We start from the raw sequence: 22,888 nt of genomic DNA, 5'->3' as shown, positions 1-22,888 counted from the left end.
GAGGAAGGCATCTGTGAAGTAGATGGAAGCTTTCTGAACCTTTCCTAATTATTGAAACACTAAACTATGGGATATTTGAGCAGAGATTGTTGTCCATCCATTTAAGTCCTATGAGTATCTCAAGCATGTCCTTTCCTCCTCATTTCCATTTTTATGGCCTGAGCTCAGGCCCTTATAATTTCTTAGCCAAATTAAAGCAGTAAGCCTCCAAAGCAATCTGTTTGCCAGGCTGCTTTGTACTGTACTCTGGCCTGTCTTTATTAATATGTCTCTTTCTTAGGTTAGTTCCCCAGATGTCAAGGAATTAAAATATCCTGCAATTAAATGGGTCTAAGTATAGTTGGCCCTTGAACAACACAGGGATTAGGGGCACCGATTTGCCCCCCCCCCCACACACACAGTCAAAAATCTGCATATAACTATTGACTCCTCCAAAATTTAATAGCCTTCTGTTGACCAGAAGGAAGCTTTAACTGATAACATCAACAGTCAATTAAACATATACTTTGTGTTATATGTATTATATACTGTATTCCTGTAATAATACCTAACTTAATTTTTTTGATATTTCTAGGCTGTGTGGTTTCATCTGTGAGTTTTTTCAAATTGCTGCAAATCTGCAAAAAAATTTCCAATATATTTATTGAAAAAAATTCCATGTATGTGAACAGACTTGCACAGTTCAAACCCATGCTGTTCAAGGGTCAACTGTATTCTATAGTTATATAGTAGAATACTATACTATTTGTATAGTACTTTACAGATACTTTATATGTTGGAGTTTGGAGTAGCACTAAAGTATTGGATGACCAGATGATGAAGGTACTTTTGTGAGTCAGGAGAAATTAGAAGCTGGATATTTACCTAAAAAAAGATTCATCTTTTGTATATGAGACATCTTTTAAGGCTTTGGGAGTGGATTTGAATACATGGAAGGGAAAGAAGTGGAAAAAATCTTTGGAAGGACCTGCATTTGTGGAACAGGTGGAAGAATAGCAGGAAGTGAAATCTAAGAAACAAGACAAATGTGAGTCAAGGTGATCTGACAGTGTGATGATCCTGGAAATGCCAGCAGGAGATGGCCAGAGAAAGGACCCTGGACAGTTTCTGGTAACTTCAGAACAGTTTTTGTCAAGTGACATAAGCAAGATTACTGTGGGATAAGCAGATAATGAAAGGTGAGGACAGATTCCTGTAACCTGTTCCTCATCTCCAACTTTGGATAGTCATCACTGCCTCTCAGGTTGTTGTAAAGATTAAATAAGAATGAATATATAAAATTCCCAACAAAGTATCTGCCACATAGGAGTGGCAGCAACTACTTACCATCATCATTATTGCTATTGTCTGATCTTTTGATATTAATTTCATTAGAATCTCTAAGGTGTCCCATTTTTTTCTCTCATAGATCTGTGACTTTGGCTTGGCCCGCGTTGCAGATCCAGACCATGATCACACAGGGTTCCTGACGGAGTACGTAGCCACACGTTGGTACCGGGCTCCAGAAATTATGTTGAATTCCAAGGTAAGGATCAGGTTTGCATAGAAAGAAAACCAGGAAGCAAAAGAATTTTGGAAGCCTGTGTCTACTTAGGTTGAGGCTTGGCCTGTCTGGCCCAGAATGAAGGTGCTGTCTTAATCTCTAGGTCAGCATTGAACTTCTGGGCCCTGGATTTTGACCTCTCTACCTCAGCTGAAGTAGTGCTGATGTGTTATAGAGTTGGAAGGTGTGTGTGCCTGTCTGGTCACTGTTAACAATAAATGATCTTTGTCCTAGCCTTTGGTCAGCTCTCCTGAAGTCCTCCCTATGGCAGCTTTTATAGTTGCTTCTGCCACTGCTGAGTGCAGGCTAGGCTGGCTATGTTAGAGGTTCTCCTATAGTATATAGTTTTCCGAAAGCGGACCAGTGCTGTCCTGTACAGGTCAGATTTGTCTAATGAAGAATGTCTCTTCAGCAAAATTATACCATAGTTTGAAAAAAGGTGTGGAAAGAATAGGAACTACTATGGATTCTTAAAAAAGTAAGAAAAAGTGAAGTATATCTTTGTTAGGTTTATAAACCAGGTGGCAAGCATTGAAGGCTGCTATGGAGATTGAGATTCAGTATTTTTAATATATCATTTGCAAATAATATATGAATGAAGTGTCAGATTTGAGAAAGTAAGTGGGCCCGACATACTTCTACATCCAATACTTCAAATTAGGAGATTTTGAACTTAATTCCTCCGTTGGTTTGCAAACTGCCCCAGTACAAGGTGGGCAAGGAGAAACTGAAGAGGCAGAGCACTCCAAATTGGTCGTGGCAGTTTTAAGAAGTAAAGGAACTTATTACAAGTCTTGTCTTGGGCAGCTAGCTGCAAGGTGAATAGATCTCCGCACTCACCTACCAAAACTTAAAAGTTTATGTCCAGGCCTTAACTGGCTGTGTCACATATGCTGCCCAGATGGTCCCAACAATAGTTCTCTCCCAGCTACATCCTTGAAAATGGCGCCACTGTGGTAACAGTGGGCAGAGCATGTATCCCAAGGATAGGGGAGGGAGCGAGGAGCCTCCTGTTGTCCAGGTTCAGCTCAAGGGTCAGCTGTTAGTCACATTGTCTTGATGACCTCCTTCAGCACTGTCTACTGTTAATGTAATGTTAAGATACATGAAAAAAAGCAAATAAAAGTAGACATTGGGCCTTGTGTCTCAGCTCTAGGAACCAGAAATCCACCCAGGAAGCTTAAAGGGAATTAATTAGCCCATGGGGTTTACTCTCTTCCTCCATCGTTTATAAATAGAAGGGCTTGAGATGAACACTAAGTTGCTTTGTGAGGAAATGGAATTTGTTTAAAGCAGTTAGTTATTCTTGATATACATTTGTTCAGTTAAGTTATAAAAGTAAAATTGCATTAAAATAAATTCCATTATAAAGAAAGATTTGGTGTAACAGATGTTTCAGAGAAGAAAATGTCGTGTTGATTCTTATAATTCTGTATTACACATAATCCCAAATAGTAGGTTCTTTCTTTGGACTGGCCATGTGACAGCCATTCCAAACCAGAAGCATTTGCATGCACGTGTGCAGTGCCTGCTGGTTGTAAGGGAGAGCTGTCGGTGTGCTTTTTATCCTGGTGCCTTCATGGTCTTGCAGCCTCCATTCCAACTTGAGATGACTCTACTGTCTTCACCCTCCAGAGGGAAATAACCAAACAATGTGGCCTCTGTTCCACAAGGTGCCCAGCACTTCCTGCTTGTAGAGTTAACTATAATCAAAACTGAGTGTGAATTATTTTTTATTTATAACACCTCTAGACTGAGAATGTTACTTCTAGTGCTCTATTCATTTTTTTATTATTATTAATTTAGAACAATTTTCAAACCCTTACAAGAATTGAGAGTACAGTGAACACCCATATACCCCTTCCCTAGGTTCACCAGCTATTAACATCTTACTTCTCCCTTGCTAGCTTTTGTCTCTGCCTGCCTCCCTCCCTCCCTCCCTCCCTTCTTCTCTGTTTCTTTTGTCAAACTTTTTGGCACTTCACAACATAAACTACTTTACTACTAGACCCTTTGGGGCATACTGATACTCATTAAAGGGGGAGAGTGTTCTTTCCCCACAGTCATAGTACCCTTAGCACACTGAGACAACCAGCATTAATTCAGTGATATCCCAGTTATCCCACCCAAAAGTTCTTTACAGCTGTTTTTGTCTTATTTTCACTCTGTGATCTAATCAAGTTTTGTGCGTTGTGCTCACTCTAGAACATTCCTCCCACCCTTTCTGTCTTCTTCATGACCTTCAATGCTTTGCAGAGTACAGACTGGTTCCTTAGGATTCAGTTTAGGTCACACTTTTCTGGCGGGAACCCCGCAGGTTCTTGGAACTCATGTGTACGGAGCTCATGTTTCCCAGCAGGCTTACCAGGGTGGTGTTTCCCTTGGTGACTCCTGGTCTCTATCACTTATATTGGGGGTGGCAAAATGGTAATTTTCCAAATGTATTGTTCCTTCTACACTAATTTGTTGCCATTTTTCTTTGAAGAGCTTTCTCTTTTTTTCTTTCTCTTCCTATGTCTCCCACCTTTGTTTTTAAAACATTATTATAGGGGCACCTGGGTGGGTGGCTCAGTCAAGCGTCTGACTCTTGATTTCAGCTCAGGTCATGATCTCGCAGTTTCGTGAGTTTGGAGCCTGCTTGAGATTCTCCCTCTTTCTCTCACAGTCACTCAGTCTCTCTCAAAATAAACTTTTAAAAAAGCCATTATTATGGATTCATGAAATATGTGCTGTCCATTATCACCTTTTTATTTGTATACTTCTGTCGTCTCCATTTTGACAGGCTAGAGTGCTCTATGTGTGTGTGTGTAACATTTTATTTTCATAGTTTCCCACTTGCAAGAAAAGTATAAGGCAGTAGTTCTCAAACATTCAAGCCCCAAGACCCCTTCACTTTCTTAAAAAGTATCAAAGATCCTAAGCAAGATTTGTCTATGTGGGGTCTGTCCATCAGTATTTGCTATATAGAAATTAACACTAAGACTTTTAAAAAGTATTAATTTCTAAATAATAATAAACCTACTGCTTGTTAACATAAGTTTTATTTATAAAAAGTGTGTTTACTTTCCACCACAAAAACATTTTAGTTAGAAGAGGGGCGTTCTTTTCATTTTTGCAAATTTCATGTGGCCTAACAGACCATTGCTGGAATCTCACCTGGTTCTGCACTCTATCTGTCCAGTAGGTTGATTTGGTTTAAGTCCAAGAAAAAGAGGCTTCACACAGATATGTAGTTGGGAAAGGGGGTATGTATGTTAGTCTTTTCAGCTTCTGTGGCTGTTCCTTTTTGATACTGCACTGAAACTCAACAAAATGAAAAGTTAATTGTGGAATCTGAAACCATGCCACTGAACTTTTTGTACTGTCTTACTAAAATCCATTGGTCTACCTTACACTCACTGATGCATCCTTTGGAATCAAGCATTTGGAAAATACTAGTTCACTGGGTTATCCAGATCTTCCAGATGTCCTATTTCGTGAATGGTATCCTCTCATGTCATGTAGCATCTGGAAAAATTTTTTGTACACTTGTGAGAGAATGAATGAAAAGGAAAACACCTTAGAAGTACAAAATAATGTCACTCTTCAGATCCTTAGAGGGAAGCCGCATGGGACCCAGGACCACTTGCGAGAACTGGATAAACTTCTGTAATACTTCAGATCCACCTCAGATTCAGACTCACCAGTTCTTTACCATTTGTCCCATTTGTTTTCTCATTCTCTCTCTGTACATGTGTGTGTTTTTTTCCCTCTGAGTCATTTGAGAGTAAGTTGTAGATGTTCACCTTTACCCCTAAGCATTTCAGTGTGTATTTCCTTAGAACAGCAATTCTCATGTTCCTGAGGACATTTGGCAGTGTTTGGAGACATTTTCGGTTGTCACAACTGGGAGAGGAATGCTACCTACTGTCCATCAACTAGTTAGAGGTGAGAGATGCTGTTAAACATCCTGCAGTGTGCAGGACAGCCCTCACAGCAAAGGCTTATCCAGCCTAATGTGTCAGTAGTGCCAAGGTTGAGAAACCCTGCCATAGAAGGATGTTCCCTAATATGACCATAGTATAATGATCAAAAGTGAGAAATTTTTTTTAATGGGAAATTTAACACTGGTCCAATATCTACTGCACTGTATATATTCAAATTTTGGATATTGTCTCAATAATCACCTTTATAGCTTTTCTCCCCCTCCTCTAGGCTCACACATTGCATTGTTTCTCTAGTCTCTTTTATTTTTTAATTTTTTTGTTGTTGTTGTTGTGTGTGGTGTTTGTTTGTTTTTTTAGAGAAAGAGAGAGAGAGCACATGCACAAGCAGAGGAGGGGGAGAGGGAGGGAGAGAGAGAATCTCACACAGGCTCCACACTTAGTGCAGAGCCTGACACAGGGCTCGATCCCATGACCCTGGATGCTCAACCAACTGAGCCACTCAAGTGCCCCTCTCTAGTTTCTTTTAATCTATGATAGTTCCTCAGCCTTTTTTGACCTTGGCCCTTTTGAAGGGTACAGGTTGGTTGACTGTTTTGTAGATGCACCCCAATTTTGTGTCATGTTTTCCGGACACGAATACCTCGGAAAACAGTGTTTTGTTCTCAGTGTATTGTATCAGGAGGCATATCTGGTTTATGTCTCTATTGGTGAAGTTCATGTTGATCTTTTGGTTAAATGGTATCCTCTCATTCTCCACCATATAATGGTGATAATTGTGGCTAATTATGACAATTATTATTAGGTCAATAGGAATTTGTGGGGAATACTGTAAGTTGTGTAAGTTCTCTTCATCATACTTGTAACCACTAGTTTTTACCATCCATTGATGATTTTGTAGCTCTATCATTCTTCCTTTGTTTTAGTTCTTTCTATTTATTAATTCATGTTTATTTTATTCAGTGGCTATTCCATAGCTGCCATTCTGTATTTGATGTTTAAATTGTCCCAGATTTTCTAATGGGAGTCACTTTGACATGGTCCCACTAATGTTGAGCATTTCCTTGCTTTGTTTTTTGGCACTAGATGCTCCAGGCTTCCCTCCTAGTACTTTCTCTGTCCCAGACTTGGAGTAGCCATTTCTCCAGGGAGCCCTGGTTCCTTTTAGTTGCTTATTTTTTGTAAGTTTTTAAGTGTTCCTCTTCATTTAGTTTTGGCCCAAAGCAAAAGTTATTTTGGATTACAAGAATTTTGGGAATAATGACCTTGAAATTCAACCCCATTTTATCATAGCTGTAGATCTGACCATTGTTTGATTTTCGGAAAGTTTTTTTCTCTATTCATTTATCACTATACCAAGCTATCTTTTTTGCACTGTTGTATGATTTAGACATAATTATTCCAAATCTTTTTACAGAGTTCCTTTAAAAGAAAATTTATACCTGGGGCACCTGGGTGGCTCAGTTGGTTAAGGGTCCAACTCTTCGTTTTGGCTCAGGTCATGATTTCATGGTTTGTGACATCGAGCCCTACATCGAGCTCTGTGCTGGCAGTGCGGAGCCTGCTTGGGATTCTCTCTCTCTGCCCCTCCTCTGCTCGCTCTCACTCCCTCTCCCTCTCTCTCTCTCTCACTCTCTCAAAATGAATAAACTTAAAAAAAATTATACCTGAAAATTGAATAGAAATATAAAACAAGAAATACGGATTGGCAAAATATGATGGAGCCAGCACATACTCCACCCGCCTACCCCCCAACAGAGATCAAGGGTTTTCAGCCTGACCTTTTTGAAAATGATTTTGTAGCAATCATTTGAAAATGTATAAAAATATTCTGGAGGTATAGCAGTGACTCTTCTTTTGAGTTGGTTTCCAGGTTTTCAAAATGAATAAATGGGCCATAGATGTCCTAAAGCAAGGGATGTTACTGCTTTTTTCCAGCTTTAACTTACAAGGATTGTTTCTCTCAAATCATTTGAAAAAAGGAATGAAATATACTTTGGAAATTCTCACCTAATAATAAGTTAATCAGCTTTGAAGAGAGTAATAAAATCAAGTAATCTTGGTTGTTAACAGCTTATAAGAAAGATTACTGTTTGTATCTGCATGCTCTCTTCTCTTATTTCTGAATTATAGAACCAAAGGAGAAGGTAAAATTCCCATGAGCCATGTACCTGTGCTGTTGGAGGATCTCACTTGTCATGTAACATTACATATCCTTCTTAGTCTTTTCTCTCTTCCCACTGCAGGGCTATACCAAGTCCATTGATATTTGGTCTGTAGGCTGCATTCTGGCAGAGATGCTGTCCAACAGGCCCATCTTCCCGGGGAAGCATTATCTCGACCAGCTGAACCACATTCTGGGTAAGATTACTGAACATTTTAGGGGCTAGATTTACTCTGTTCACCTGCCCTAGTTTACATCAGAGGCACATCAGGAAACGAAGAATAGTTTTGACAACTCTTTAATCCAAGATAGGTAATGAGTTTTAAATCTTGCTTGACTTCAAATGCTAAGGATCCTTATAAAAACTTGTAAAATAGAATGGTAAGCATGGGGGGACGTGGTGAGGAAACAATTAGTAGGATCTATTCTGCCCCATAGCTAATAGTGTGTGATCAGCCTCTGTGGGCCTTGATAATTAACAGCTAATTATTTTATCTGTTAGGTATTCTTGGATCCCCATCACAGGAAGACCTGAATTGTATAATAAATTTAAAAGCTAGAAACTACTTGCTTTCTCTTCCACACAAAAATAAGGTGCCATGGAACAGGCTGTTCCCAAATGCTGATTCCAAAGGTAAATATTATTTTCTTGATTATTTTTCTTAGACTTCACTTTTTGTTTATTTCTTTGTTTTATTGGTTAAATTGTTAGGTCACTAGCCTGAAAAGTTAGCCTGTGGCAATTGGATAATGCCTTATTTAGTGCTCACTCTGTTGCTTTTTTCCTTTTATTTTCAAGCAGTGACGGTAGGGTAAGGGAGTGTGGGAATGACCGTCTAGTTTTCCACCTTTTCATTTCTTTGCTTTTTTATTTTTTATTTATTTTTTAATGCTTATTTATTTTTGAGAAAGAGAAAAAGCACAAGTGGGGGAGGGGCAGAGAGCGAAGGGACAGAGGATCCAAAGTAGATTCGGTGCTGACGGCAGAGAGCCCGATGTGAAGCTCCAAGTAACAAACTGCAAGATCATGACCTAAAGTGGAAGTCGGCTGCTTAACAGACTGAGCCACCCAGGTGCCCTTACTTTATTTATTATTTTTTTAATTTCTTAAAAAAATTTTTTGGGGCGCCTGGGTGGCTCAGTCGGTTAAGCGTCCGACTTCAGCTCAGGTCATGATCTCGCGGTCCATAAGTTCGAGCCCCGCGTTGGGCTCTGGGCTGATGGCTCAGAGCCTGGAGCCTGCTTCTGATTCTGTGTCTCCCTCTCTCTCTGCCCCTCCCCCGTTCATGCTCTGCCTCTCTCTGTCTCAAAAATAAATAAACGTTAAAAAATTTAAAAAAAAAATTTTTTTTAATGTTTTTTTTATTTCTTGAGAGAGAGACAGAGTGTGAGTGGGGGAGGGGCAGAGAGAGAGGGAGACACAGAATCCAAAGCAGGCTCCAAGCTGTCAGCACAGAGCCCAACATGGGGCTTGAACTCACTAACTGTGAGATTATGACCTGAGCTGAAGTGGGACACTTAACCGACTGAGCCACCCAGGCACCGCCCCCCTTACTTTATTTTTTTAAGTAGGCTCTATGCCCAATGTGGGACTCAAACTTACCACCCTGAGATCAAGAGTTGCATGCTCTTATGTTTACTTACTTATTTTGAGAGAGAGGGCACATGTGTGCGAGTGGGGGAGGGACAGAGAGCAAGAGAAAAAGAGCAAGAATCCCAAGCAAACTCCGCACTGTCAACACAAAGCCTGACACGGGACTTGATCTCATGAACTGCAAGATCATGACCTGAGCTGAAATCAAGAATTCAATACTTAACCGACTGAGCCACCCAGGCCCCCCTGATTTTTAATTGTAGTTGACATGTAATAATAAATTAGTTTCAGGTATACAACATAGTGATTCCATAATTATATACATTATTAAATGCTCACCACAATAAATGCATTACAGTATTATTGACTATATTCCCTATACTGTGCTTTTCATTCCCGTGACTTATTTAGAACTGGAAGTTTGTACCTCTTAATCCTCTTCACCCATTTTGCATATCCCCCAACCCCCCTCTTTGGTTTTTTTTTTTTTGGTTTTTTTTTTTTGGTTTTTTTTTTTTTTTTTGAGAAAGAGTATGTGACCAGAGGGGCACAGAGAGAGAAGGGGACAAAGGATTCGAAGTGGGCTCTGTGCTGACAGCAGGTAGCCCCAGGCTCAAACTCATGAATCATGAGTTTATGACCTGAGCTGAAGTCAGATGCTTAACCTGACTGAACCATCCAGGCACCCACTCTTTGCTACTTTTTAACTTAGATAAAGTTCACATTTTTAGAATTCAGAAAGTTGAGGAGCTTGCAAAACAGATTACATATTTTTCATCTTGTCATTTAATAATTTTTCAAATCAGGTTTTTTTGAAGAATAATTTACAGAGTAAAATTCACCCTTCTTAGTTGTGTGGGTCTTTGAATTTTAACAAATGTATGTAGTCACATTAAGTGCCACCACAGTCAAGATATGATGGAGTATTTTCATTGTCCCCAGAAGTTCCCTCATGCCCCTTTGTACTCATTTCTCTTCCCTAGTCCCTGGCAATCCCGATCTCATTTCTCTCCCTATAGTTTTGCCTTTTCTAGTGTGTCATAGAAATGTAGTCATCCAGTTATATAGCTTCTTATGTCTGGATTCTTCCACTCAGCATTATTGCTTGTATCAATCTCTTCATCCAATGGTGTTGGAATAATTAGACATTTGTATGCCCCCCCCCCAATAGAAACCTAAAAATGGAGCATAGCCCTAAACATAAGGCCTAAAACTATAAAACTTTGAGAAGAAAACAGAACAGAACCTTCATGACCCTAGGTTAGGCAAAGATTTCTTAGATAAAACACCAAGACCGCTCATCCATAAAAGAAAAAGGTGATAGATTTCATTTTGCCCTTTTGTATTTTAAGTTAACTTTGTTTAACAATTATGTTATCCTTTATTCCCATGTACTATGTATCTGTTAAATATATTAGGTGGCTAATTTCTTTGCTTGTTTTTTAATAGGTAGATGTTTTTAAAATTTTCATACTATTATAGAATTGTGGTAGGCAAGATAATGACGCCATTGCCAAAGATGTCCGCATCCTAATCCCCAGGATCTATGAACTTGTTAGGTGACATGACAAAGAGGAATTAAGGTTGCAGATGGAATTAAGGTTGCTCATCACCTGATTTTAAGACTGGGGAGATAATTGTGGATTATCTTAGTGAGCCCACTATAATCACAAGGATCCTTGAAAGTGGAAGAAGGAATCAGAACAGGGAACCAGAGAGAACAGGTTGCCAGCAACAGTGCTTGTTCTTCCATAGCTTTATCTCCATACATATACATATTTTTACCTAAAATTTACTTCTTATAAATTATTATTAATATAAGCTAACATTTTTGGTAAAAATTCAAAAGTCTTGGGAATATTCATCTAAAAAGGTGAAATTCTTTTGTAATTATTCCCTAAAGGTCACGTTAATGTAATTGTGTCTGAGTATCTTTCCATGTCAGTGCATAGAACTGACTTGTCTTTAATGATTTTAAAACATCTCATCCAGTCTTCTCTTGCAAATTCAGCTTTTTCTGACTTTTGTTCTTTTGTGTGTGTATATCTTTGTGTGTTTAGTTTAATAACTGTCAACTTAGATGTTGAATTTGTTATTATATACTGACCTGAGTTAAGGTTCAGAAACATTTGGTGGTTTAAAATTGAATTCTTTTTGGATGTAGGAGGAACTGTCTTTTAAATTTTCTGATATAAAGGTAGTATGTTATCCTGGGAGACAGTTTAGTAATATAGGAAAAAAAGAAAGAATAGGTAAGAGAAGAAGAAATACTCTTAATTACAGAATCCCAAAATAACTTTTATTTTGCTGCGCCAGTGTGTGCATAGCTTTTACTTATTTATTTGTAATTATATAATTATATATGTAATTACGTATTATAATGTTATTGTAAGTATAAGATGTTTTTAAAATTATACCTTCATAAACATTGCATATGTTACTGATGAGATTTGGTTTGTATACTAGAATGGGTTTATATACTGGAATGTCCCAAGCATCTTACCTAAATCTTATATTCTAAGTTGCCAAAACTGCATAATTAAGACTTTATAATATCTAGACCTCCAGGCTTCCCTCCTATTTATTTCTTCACTCTTTTTTATTGTTAGTTGTGATTTATATCAAATTATGTGAGGTTTTTATTTAGCTTATTGTCCCTAGGTTAAAGCTGTGAACTTTGAGATTGGTTCATTTAGATAACAGTTAACATTACTAAAATCCAGAAAGTTAATTTTGAAAGGTAAGCTTTGGATGAAAATAATGAAGCAGGGAAGGACTACAAATAGAATAAATAAAATGGAAAAATGGGAGTTGGTAGTGCTGGAGCAAGCAGAATAGTATCATGTGTTAGGAACATGCACTTTCCAGCCAGACCTCCTGGTTTCAGCCACTTACTGAATCTCAGACAAACTACTTAACCTCTCTGAGCCTCATCTCATTTTCCCCATTTATAAAATAGAGTTAGTAATAGTACATGCATCACAGGGTTGTATGCAAGTCCAGACCACTGGCATTTGTAGGTCTGGATTCTGAGATCTCAAGACTGAATTTTTTTCATTTATACATCTTGGAGATCTTTCCGTATCTATAGTTATGAAGGGTGGCTACATAGTATTTATTATTCCTTTGTAGGGATGACCCAGAGTGTCTTTAACCAGTCATGTATTGGACATTGAAGTTCACTTCACTTATCTGTTGCTGCATAACAATCACTCCACAGTTTGGGGCCTTGTAACGACCACCATGTATTTGTTCATAAGTCCATTGGACTGGATGCAGCTCCGTGGGTCTGCTTTTGTGGGTCCCACAAGTAGCATGGTCTAAGGTGACCTCACCACATCTTACAGTTGGTTCTCCTTTGTGCCATTGCCTGTCATCCTACAGTAGACCAGACTGGGCTTCTTAGGATGACAGAAATATTCCAAAAGAGAAACAACAGAAAAGCTGCACAGTCACAAAATAGGAGACACTTCTGCCACAATCTATTGGTCGAAGCAAATTGCAAGGTCAGCCCAGATTCAGGTGGTCGAGAAATAAATCCACCCATTGATGTGAGGAACTGCAAATAATTTGTGGCCGTAGTTAATCTGCCACCTGCCTGTTTCTAGTATTCTACTGTAATGTACATAAATTCATTTATTTAACAAATAGATCTGCGTGTACTGTGCCGTCAAGAGTTCTACGGCCCTGGACTTAGAACAGCCATCAGACTGATTACCTGCCTGCAGGGAGCTAATAGTTTGAAAGATCAGTAATTATTTTCTTTTTCCCCACTCATAACAGTAGAAAGCATTAAAAGTTTGATGATCCACCATGTGGTCAAGGCTGTGGGGCAAATGGATGTTTGTTCAGAGACAGCTAATGGTGTGTAAATTGGTTGAGTCTCTGGAGGGCAGTTTGGCAGTTCTGTCACACATCTTTTGTTCCAGCAATTTTGGGTATTGAACTTTTGGATCTGCCAAGCAAATGGGGGAGAAGTGGCATTTTAATTTGTTTTTCTTTAATTAGACTGATGGGGGCACCTGGCTGGTTTAGTCAATAGAGCCATGTGACTCTTGATCTCAAGGTGGTTAGTTCAAGCCCCACAGTGGACCTAGAGCTTACTTTAAGGAAAAAAAAAAAAAGTTTGAGATAGAATATTTTTCACATGTTTGTTGGAGATTTGTGAAATCTGAATCCTTTGAACCAGTAGTATTGTAGATTTTTCTTTAAAGGAGTCTAGCTTAGGATTCTCTCCAAAATTACTCCAGTTAGGGGGAAGAAATGATTATTATTCAGCAGACGGTGCTGGGCTAGTTGAATAACTATTTGGAAGAAAATCCGTTTAAATCATTACTCACACTTCAAAGTGAATTCAAAAAATGGATAATTAAATACATGTTAAAAAATCATACTAGGGGGCCCCTAGGTGGCTCCATTGGTTGAGCATCCGACTCTTGATTTTGGCTCAGGTCGTGATCCCCAGGTTGTGGGACTGAGCCCGGCATTGGCCTCCTCACTGAGCATAGAGCCTGCTTAAGATTCTCGCTCCCTCTCTCCATGCTCAGACGTGCCCTCGCTCACACACACACACACACACACACACTCTCTCTCTCTCTCTCTCTCTCTCTGAAAAAAAAAAAAATCACACCATTAAAACGCAACAATATTTTGGGGCACCTGGGTGGCTCAGTCAGTTGAGCATTCAACTTTGGCTTAGGTCATGATCTCATAGTCCATGAGTTCGAGCCCCGCATTGGGCTCTGTGCTGACACCTAGAGCCTGGAGCCTGCTTCGAATTCTGTGTCTCACTCTCTCTTTGCCCCTCTCCCACTCATGCTCTCTCTCACTCTCAAAAATAAACACACAAAAAAATTTTTTTTTAAAAAACGATGGAGTGTTCAGTATTTTTCTGATCTGTGTGGAGAAAAACCATCTTCCTAAGCTGTAAAAACAAACCAAGAAAACAAACAAAAGAAAGATAGATTTTATCACATAAAAATTTAAAACTTGGGGCGCCTGGGTGGCGCAGTCGGTTAAGCGTCCGACTTCAGCCAGGTCACGATCTCGCGCTCCGTGAGTTCGAGCCCCGCGTCAGGCTCCGGGCTGATGGCTCGGAGCCTGGAGCCTGTTTCCGATTCTGTGTCTCCCTCTCTCTCTGCCCCTCCCCCGTTCATGCTCTTGTCTCTTTCTGTCCCAAAATGAATAAACGTTGAAAAAAAAAAAAATTTAAAACTTAAAATAAACTAGAAGTGTAAGCAATAGGTATAAAATGTTCCAAATTGAATAACATTTGAAGGATCCCTTTCTTAACTATTATGTTAAGGCAACATAGCACCATGGTTTAGGCTGTGTGCTCCAGAATCAGCCTCCTGAATTCAGATGGGCCCCACCTCCTCAGATCTTTGACTTTGGACAAATTATTTAACCTGATTCACAATTTCCTCATCTCAAAATTGGAACAAATTGTATTTCCCACTTCATAGGGTTATTTGGAGACTTACATGAATTATTAGTTTATTAGTGTTAGACTCGTGATTAATATATTATTAGTGTGTAAAGAACAGAGAGAAATCTAAGACCTCAGTGGATAAATAAATGAGCAAAGGATAAGAACACACAATTTACATGGAGAAACAGATGAGGAAAAGAAGGAAGAATATTTTGGGGAGTGACAATTGAGACTTTAGTTTGGGCATAATAAATTTAAGGACACCCATTCAGAAACAACCAAAATGCTAAATGTTAATTGAATGGTTAAGGAAACTCTAATGCTTCTACTTAAAAAGAGTGTCATAAAGTCACTAAAAGTGATTTTTACAAAGTTTTTATAGCACGGGAAATACTAATGAGCAATATTTACTGGGGAAGTCATACAGCATTTTTCATATATATAATATGATCTCAATCACATAAAAGAAAATGCAGGGAAAAATTCTACAAGATATGTCAAAAAATTAGTAGTGGTTACATTGAATGATGGGGTTGTGTTGCTGGGGGTGAGAGGTGGGATCTTAGGTGAGTCATTCACACAGACTAGAGGGTCAGCTGTTTGAGGCTTTCTTGGTTCCACCTCATGAGATCCTACTGCCAACAGGTTAGGCCTGAAGAAGGACTGTACTGGCTCTCATAGCTAACAAGTCCAGTAGTGTTTGGATTCCAAGGCACAGAATCTGGACCTCTCTGTTGTTTAGTGTTGCCTTCCTCTGCGCTTTTCATATTAATTAGCTCTTTTCTTGTGGTGACAAGATGGCCACCAGCAGCTCCAGGTCACACTGACCTGTTTCTTGATAGCTTCAACCCTACTGTGGGGCTCATTGCTCCTTTGTACCCATCCATGACCAGTCTCTGTGGCTAAGGGAATCAAGGTGAAGGTGGCTAGGCCAGTGTCACCATTCCCATGGCACAACCGAGGGTGTGGGTGGTCTGAGAACTCCCCCATGGCAAGCACAGCTTCACGGGATTAGAGGGGCAGTGGACACTGGCAGGAAAACCAACAGTTCTTTTCTTCCTGCTTTTATTTTTTTTAATTAAGAAAAGTGCAATTCCTGTAAGAAGTCTGTCTCCATTTCCCAGATAACCTGTTGTTTGAAAAGCTTCCAGACTCTGTAGTTACTCCTATAAATACATATATTAACTGTAAATGGAGTCATAAGCTATATACTTTTTTATTGCCTACAGAGAGTTGTATTTATCATTCTAAAGTTTGGGTCAGCGCTCAAGGCTAAAGAAAGATTTAGCAATTTTTTTCACAAATGGCATTGAAATCATGCAGGAGGTTGAGATGGTAAGAAGAATGACCTGTGTCAGAGCTAAAGAACACGAACCTTCAATGGCCAGTGGAACAGGAGTAGAAACTCTTGAAAACTGTAAAGAATGGACAAAGAAAATAACTAGTGCCTATTTCACAGAAGCAGGAGGTGGCATCATAAGAAAATAGACATGTTCTGTTCAGCAGTCTCCATGGAACAGACAGGCTTCCAATTAAGCGGTCGTTAGTGACCACATAAGTGTAGTTGAAGCACTGAGTGTGAATAGGAAGTTTGAAATGGAACATGCAGACAGAAACAACTGGTCCAGATGAGGGGGAGCTGGGTGTGGCCACACACTGTGGAGGTTTGGCTTTGAACAGGGAGAGGGTCTCTTTGCTCAGGAAGGTCGATCCTGGGGGCCTCAGTTTTCTCGGTAGCACCCTTAGACCTGCACAGAGTAGTAAGGCTCAGTTGGCAGGAAGGGCATGATTAAAGCTGTGTGAGTTGAGAAGAATCTTAGACTAGAGCAGCAACTGAGCATAGATTTCCCAGAACTTTTAGGGGCTTTGATGAGATTAAAAATCTTGAGTTTTCGGGTACCTGGGTGGCTTGGTTGAGCGTCCAAGTCTTGATCTTGTCATAGGTCATGATCTCATGGTTTGGGAGATCAATCCCCATGTCAGGTTTTGTGATGACAGCACAGAGCCTGCTTGGGATTCTCTCTCTCCCTCTCTCTACCCCTCCCCTCTTCCTTCCCCTCCTCCCTTCCTTCCCCTCCGCCCCCCCTCCCCCCAGTAAATACACTTTAAAAAAAAAAATCTTGAGTTTTTGTGGTACAACAGTTCTCAATAGTGTGCTCCTTAGACTTCTGAGGTCCCAAAAGTCCTTTCAGGGTGTCCATGGGGTTAAAACTATTTTCATAGTAACGCTAAAGTCTTCTCACACTTTCTCTGTGCTGCCCTGTGCACTCTTGGTATACAACTGCTGGTGAGCAAGATGGCTAGCACCTTGGCCCAGGATAAGGCAGTGGCAGAGCCGTGCCCTCACAGCTAAAAACCAGTGCCGAGTGCACATAAGAATGTCTCTGGTGGAGCAGTTAAAAGTACTTGCTTTGTTATATCCCACCCTGCATACATGTCTTTTCCATATTCTCCATGACAGAATGAAAATACAGATACATAAAGCCTGTCTGCCACATACTGAAGGAAGTGTTTTTTTCTCAAAGAAAAGTGCTTGTATAGTTTGAACTGTGGCTGAATTAACTGCTTTTTAAGATCAATCATCAGTTGGTTTTAAGATTAAGGTTTTGAGGGGCACCTGGGTGGCTCGGTCAGATAAGCATCTGACTCTTGATTTCAGCTCAGGTCATGATGATTTCACGGTTCGTGAGTTCGAGCCCTGCATCAGGCTCCGCACTGGCAGTGCAAACTCTGCTTGAGATTTTCTCTGTCTCTCCTCCTCTCTGCCCCACCCCCCATTCACTCTTTCAAAATAAATAAACTTAAAAAAAAAAAGTGTGAGAAGCATTGTTGCAGTTGCACAGTTTGAGCAGCTAGATCTTTTTCTCTGGCCTTGCTCAGAAATTCTAGTTAAGGATGGATGTGACAGGTTGCAGCCTCGATCTCAAATGAGAGTTTTGTTGGGTAGGTGATATGGACCCTCAGTGGTGCATGTCTCACTCAGTCGCATGACTCACCCCAGAGTCTGGGCCAAGGAGGAAAGGAAAAAAGGCTGAGGGACCAGAAGGGCAGGGTCATGTTGCTATGTACCCACTGAAATTAAAGAGAAGGTATGGGGTTCTAAGAGGATACCAGGGAAAGTCAGGGATCGTGGTCAGATGTAATCAATCCCAGCCTCGAAAGGACTTCAGTCTTTTAGGGGAAATAAAACCTGCATCCAAGGAAACATATGCACAGGCATAGTGATTCATGCCATCTGAGGGGTGCCACTGGATTTCTGTGTGGCGTGGGAGAAGGGAGGCCAGGCACTCTGACTGTGGATCAGACCTGCCAGCTGCTTCCCATTTCTCTCCTTTTCCCCTTCTGTAGCTGTGAATAATGCAGAAATAGCACTAGCAATAAAAGAAAGCTGGAGATCCAGTTATTTTTCAAGTAGCAAAAAAAGCTACTTTGTGATTTTTGCCTGTAAGTTTAAGGGCCTAGAATATAACTTGAAGGAACTATAAAAGGTTTATTTTAGAGCTGCTTAAGCTGCCAAATACCAGCTGCCTTGAAGCACTCCCAACTTAGTACCAGCAGGATTTGGAGGGGAAAAGTATCCCCCAACAGCTTAGAAATAATGCTGTTATGGGGTGCCTGGGTGGCGCAGTCGGTTAAGCATCCGACTTCAGCCAGGTCACGATCTCGCGGTCTGTGAGTTCGAGCCCCGCGTCAGGCTCTGGGCTGATGGCTCAGAGCCTGGAGCCTGTTTCCGATTCTGTGTCTCCTTCTCTCTCTGCCCCTCCCCCGTTCATGCTCTGTCTCTCCCTGTCCCAAAAATAAATAAACGTTGAAAAAAAAAAAAATTAAAAAAAAAAAAAAAAAAAGAAATAATGCTGTTAGAATCTGTGGCCAGACCCTCCTGGACTTTTCCTGACAGACAATGTCTAATTGGGCAAAAGGCCAAATGACTTCTAATTGCTCAAGAAACTTCTTGCAGAGGGGCACCTGGGTGGCTCAGTCAGTTAAGCACCCAACTTTGGCTCAGGTCATGATCTCATGGTCTGTGAGTTCGAGCCCCGCGTTGGGCTCTGTGCTCAGAGCTTAGAGCCTGCTTTGGATTCTGTGTCTCCCTCTCTCTCTGACCCTCCCCCGTTCATGCTCTATCTCTCTCTGTCTCAAAAATAAATAAACATTAAAAAAATTTTTTTAAAAAGAAACTTCTTGCAGAAATGTCTATGAGTCCTTTTGCAGTGGTGAGGGGGAGCAGGTGGTGGTTGGGAACGGTAAATGGATAGATTTGTTACTTGTATTACAGATAGTTAGACTCTAATGCCCAGTAAGTGGTGTGTCATGTGTTCCCACATCTACTTGGTGTTCTGTGGGACTTGCATTGGGGCCAGAGATGCCTGAGTTCTTGACCATTATACTGTACTGTCCTGACCCATGAGAGAGTTGCCTCTGAAACCTAGCCCATTCATGGGCCCCTGAAACCCATGTCCATGGCCTCAGGAGTGAATACCTGTCCTGCCCAGACAGTGCTTTAGTCAAAGGCCAACGCTCTAAATTCCTAAGAGCCTCCTCTGCTCCAAAAAGTTTTCTAACCTATAAAGCAAAATGTTAGTTTCCTAATTTCCTAAGGTACCCTTGTGTGTACTGAAAAGATTATAGAGACAGAAATAAATTTGAAAATGTACTGTTTGTAGAAATGCAACCTTGTGGACATGAGAAAAGTTCTGTATTATGTGAAATTTCTCATGACATCTGGTATGTGGTTTACCACATTTATTATCTCCCAGTTGCCTTGAAGATAAAGGGCAGGTAACATGCAACAAGAGAAGTCACAAGTAGGAGCCAGAGCTGAGCATGCACACACAGGCATGCACCTGCATGCATGCATGTACATACACATACTCTCATACTTACCCTTTCAGTCACCTCCAGCTCTAAGTGCTTCCCCAGCCTCCATGTGCTCTCTCAAGGCTGACTTCCTGGCACATAAGCAGTTGGTCATTTCAGATTCAGACTGTGTACTGGCCTGCTGCTCTCAAGGGTTGAACACATTTTTTTAGTGAGTAAATGACTAAAATGGTTTTCTTTTACCATTCTCTCATGACTTAGTGATGTATGCTAATTTGCAGATAGAGGAGGTTGAACTAATCAGTTATCACTAAGAAACAAGGCTTCATTGAGTAGATGGCAGTGTTTTTATTTTTGGTTTTGTTTATTGATCACTACATTCTCCAAAACAGCATTCTTTATATTGCCTAGTAGTATTTCAGACTTGGAGTAAATTATCAGACTTGTTCCATGAAGTCCTTGAATTTTTCAGGGTTTCCACAGGGCTGTGAGCTAAGACTTAAGAGAGCTGGGTAGCTCGTTACCTACTCCCTCTCAGGAGCTTTAATTTGAGAAAAGGACCTACTACATAAATTGGAAATGCTGTTCTAAGCATCATTAAATAAAAGACATTTTTTTAAAGCCCCCTTTGCTGCTACTTTACCAGATCAATAATGTACATTCTTTTCTAGCATGTGTTCTTTCTCATTGAAACCTGCTCCTGATAGTAAGTACAGGAACTGTTTGGTCACATTTCCCTTAACCTGTGTTCCAGTTGCTGTCAGCCATGACCTTTGGCTTTCCTCATGGCTTGAAGTGGTGCCTGGATACTAGCCATGGAGGCCACTAGGGACAGCTATTCATTAGCTGTCCCTCCATCTTGGTCCTGTTGATCCCACACTTGTTTTCTATTCCTGCACTCTCCACATGAAAGAAATGTTCAGCTGCTGACTACGGGCCAGATCAAGAGAATACTTATGGGGTGCCTGGCTGGCTCAGTTGGGAGAGCTTGTGACTTTTGATATAGGGGTTGTGGGTTTGTGCCCCACATTGGGTATAGAGATTACTTAAATAAATAAGTGTGTGTGTGTGTGTGTGTGTGTGTGTATGGGTTGGGTTTTTTTTGGGTTGTTTTTTTTTTTTGGTATTTTTAATGACTGAAACAAAACAGATTTAAAACCGCAGCTTCTGGAAGAACCATTTGTTCTCACCGGTCTTGTACCTCTCCTCAAACTTGACCTTGGCCTCTTGTCGGGCCTTGAGTTTAAGAGCAGGGTCTCTGAAGACATCCTTATTGACAACAGTTTTGTCCAAGGGGATATCCACAGAGTACCTTGTGGGCATGATAAACTTTTTTTTTAAAAAGAGAGAATACTTTGTTTTAGGCCTTGGAGAAAGATGCCAAGCTGCACATTGAGCCAGGGGGCCTGTGCTTCACACGTGGATCTCACCCAGGACCTGGAAACCACACAGGACAAATGACTGTTGTCTTCTTGGTGACCTTGGAGGCCTTCTCTATGTGTTGAAAAATAAATTGATCATTGCAGAGCTGACTTTGGAGTCGACTTAAGAGAAGTACATATACAATACCTTTGTTTCAGATGCCTGCAAAGCAGAGTAGTAATTTAGGAAAAGTCCAGGTTTTTTAGGCAGACTTGGGTTTAAACCCTGGTGTTCTGCTTTCAGCCTTTAACTATCCCATTACCTTTCTGCGTCTGGGTCTGCGATTGTCAGATGGTCCGTCTCAAGAAGGTCAGAGAGATAATAGGCACCCAGTGTATCGTATCTTCTCCCCATGGTGATGCTTAGCTCTATTGTTTTGTGGGTCAGTTTACTTAAACAGAAAATGGAAAGTAATGCAGTGACTGTTCTTTAGCGTCTCACCACTGCAAAACCCTTCTCTTTGTAGCTCTGGATTTACTGGACAAAATGTTGACGTTCAACCCTCACAAGAGGATTGAAGTAGAACAGGCTCTGGCCCATCCATATCTGGAGCAGTATTACGACCCAAGTGATGAGGTAAGACCCGTGCTCCTGGTTGCTCCTGCAGGAATATCAGCCAGCAGCAGGCCCAACCAGGAAGGGCCCAGATGTCATACTTAGATTGTCCTGAGAGGTGCATGGTACCACACTTCGTCTTCTCAACAGCCCATATTGTGTGTTTTGAGGTCTAGTGCTGTTGTCGGCACAGCTTGAAACCCTTCCCCACCCTACCCCCCAAGCCTCTTCTATCTTAGAAAACTTCCTCCAGGCCACCTACAGCAGGGGTGGGGCAGGGGAAATGGATGGATAATGGGGAGCATGGATAAAGAAGGGGTCCAAAGACTAGAGACCATTGTTGTGGTCTGTGGCAGGAAGAGCCACCTGAATCAAAGTGCCTGCCCTGAGGGTGGAAAGGAAGTCAGCTGTCTGCTTGGGGAGGGGCTTTGCAAAGTGAGGAGGTCAGCTTGGACAGTTCCCACTGTGGCTTGATGACTTCATGTCTGGTATGCCTCCTTGGGATGGGCACACAAGAGCCTGCTGTGGTGAGACTGGAGGTGGATGTGGCAAGCCTTAGAGCATGTTGGACATCCAGGTAATGTATCGTGTTCTCTCCAGGAAAGTCCCAGTTCCTTGGCTTCTTTGATTCTTCTGGGGCTTCAGTTTTAACTTTATTTTCTTTAACTTTATTTTCTGGGCGGTAATGAAGAAAAATGCAATATGAACTAACGTTTGGATCTTTCTAGTTGAGAATCATACATAAACAAGACTCTGCACACTTGTTTTAAATGGGGGGGAAGGGGGAGAACCAAGCAGAATGTGTTAATATTAAAAGGGAAAATGGAAGAAGAAAGGGAAAAAGTATAAAAGTTAAAAGCTGATAAATGAGAGAGAAAGGAGAAACCAAAAAGAGTATTTCTCAATCAGCCCCCTTCCATCTCTGTCCCCTCCCCTCAGAAATAATGGAGGCAGCTTGCAAAGATACCCACAACATAGTAAATAACAGGGAAATAGGTAAGAGTATAAGGCTTGGGTTCTGACTAGCCCTTTGAGCCCCCCATGTCCTAATTGTGACCCTGGGCAGTACCCCAAACTCAGCAGGACATATATAGGACACCAGTGTGACCCCACACATAGAGCTGTCCTTCAGAGAGGGCTAGCTACTTGTTTTTTTTTAAGGTTTACTTATTTTGGGAAGGGAGAGAATACCAGTGGGGGAGGGGTTAAAGAGAAAGGGAGACACAGAATCTGAAGCAGGCTCCAGGCTCTGAGCTGTCAGCACACAGCCTGACACGGGGCTCGAACTCACAAACTGTGAGATCATAACCTGAGCCGAAGTCAGATGCTTAACCAACTGAGCCACCCAGGCCCCCCTCTACTTGTTTTTTTCTAATGGACATGAATCCTTTTCCCCCCTTTCAAGAGAACAAAGCTTAGTGCAGAATTTGGGGTCCAT

At 40.9% G+C, this 22,888-nt stretch overlaps 1 protein-coding gene across 1 annotated transcript in view; it reads left to right on the top strand.

The window, feature by feature from the left end:
• Nucleotides 1-22,888, top strand: part of MAPK1 (mitogen-activated protein kinase 1) — a 110,266-nt gene that overhangs the window by 76,893 nt on the left and 10,485 nt on the right. The window contains exons 4-7 of the mRNA XM_047090318.1: nt 1,409-1,525; nt 7,713-7,827; nt 8,133-8,264; nt 21,362-21,471. Of these exons, the coding sequence (XP_046946274.1) occupies nt 1,409-1,525; nt 7,713-7,827; nt 8,133-8,264; nt 21,362-21,471 (474 nt within the window). The remainder of the gene's footprint in view (nt 1-1,408; nt 1,526-7,712; nt 7,828-8,132; nt 8,265-21,361; nt 21,472-22,888) is intronic.

This window comes from Lynx rufus, unplaced genomic scaffold, assembly GCF_022079265.1.
Source record: "Lynx rufus isolate CCGP_SWC_20201006 ecotype Redwood Valley unplaced genomic scaffold, mLynRuf1.p SCAF_29, whole genome shotgun sequence".
Lineage (NCBI taxonomy): Eukaryota > Metazoa > Chordata > Mammalia > Carnivora > Felidae > Lynx > Lynx rufus.
The sequence above is the reverse complement of the archived record's forward strand: the minus strand, read 5'-3'. Positions and strand labels throughout refer to the sequence as shown.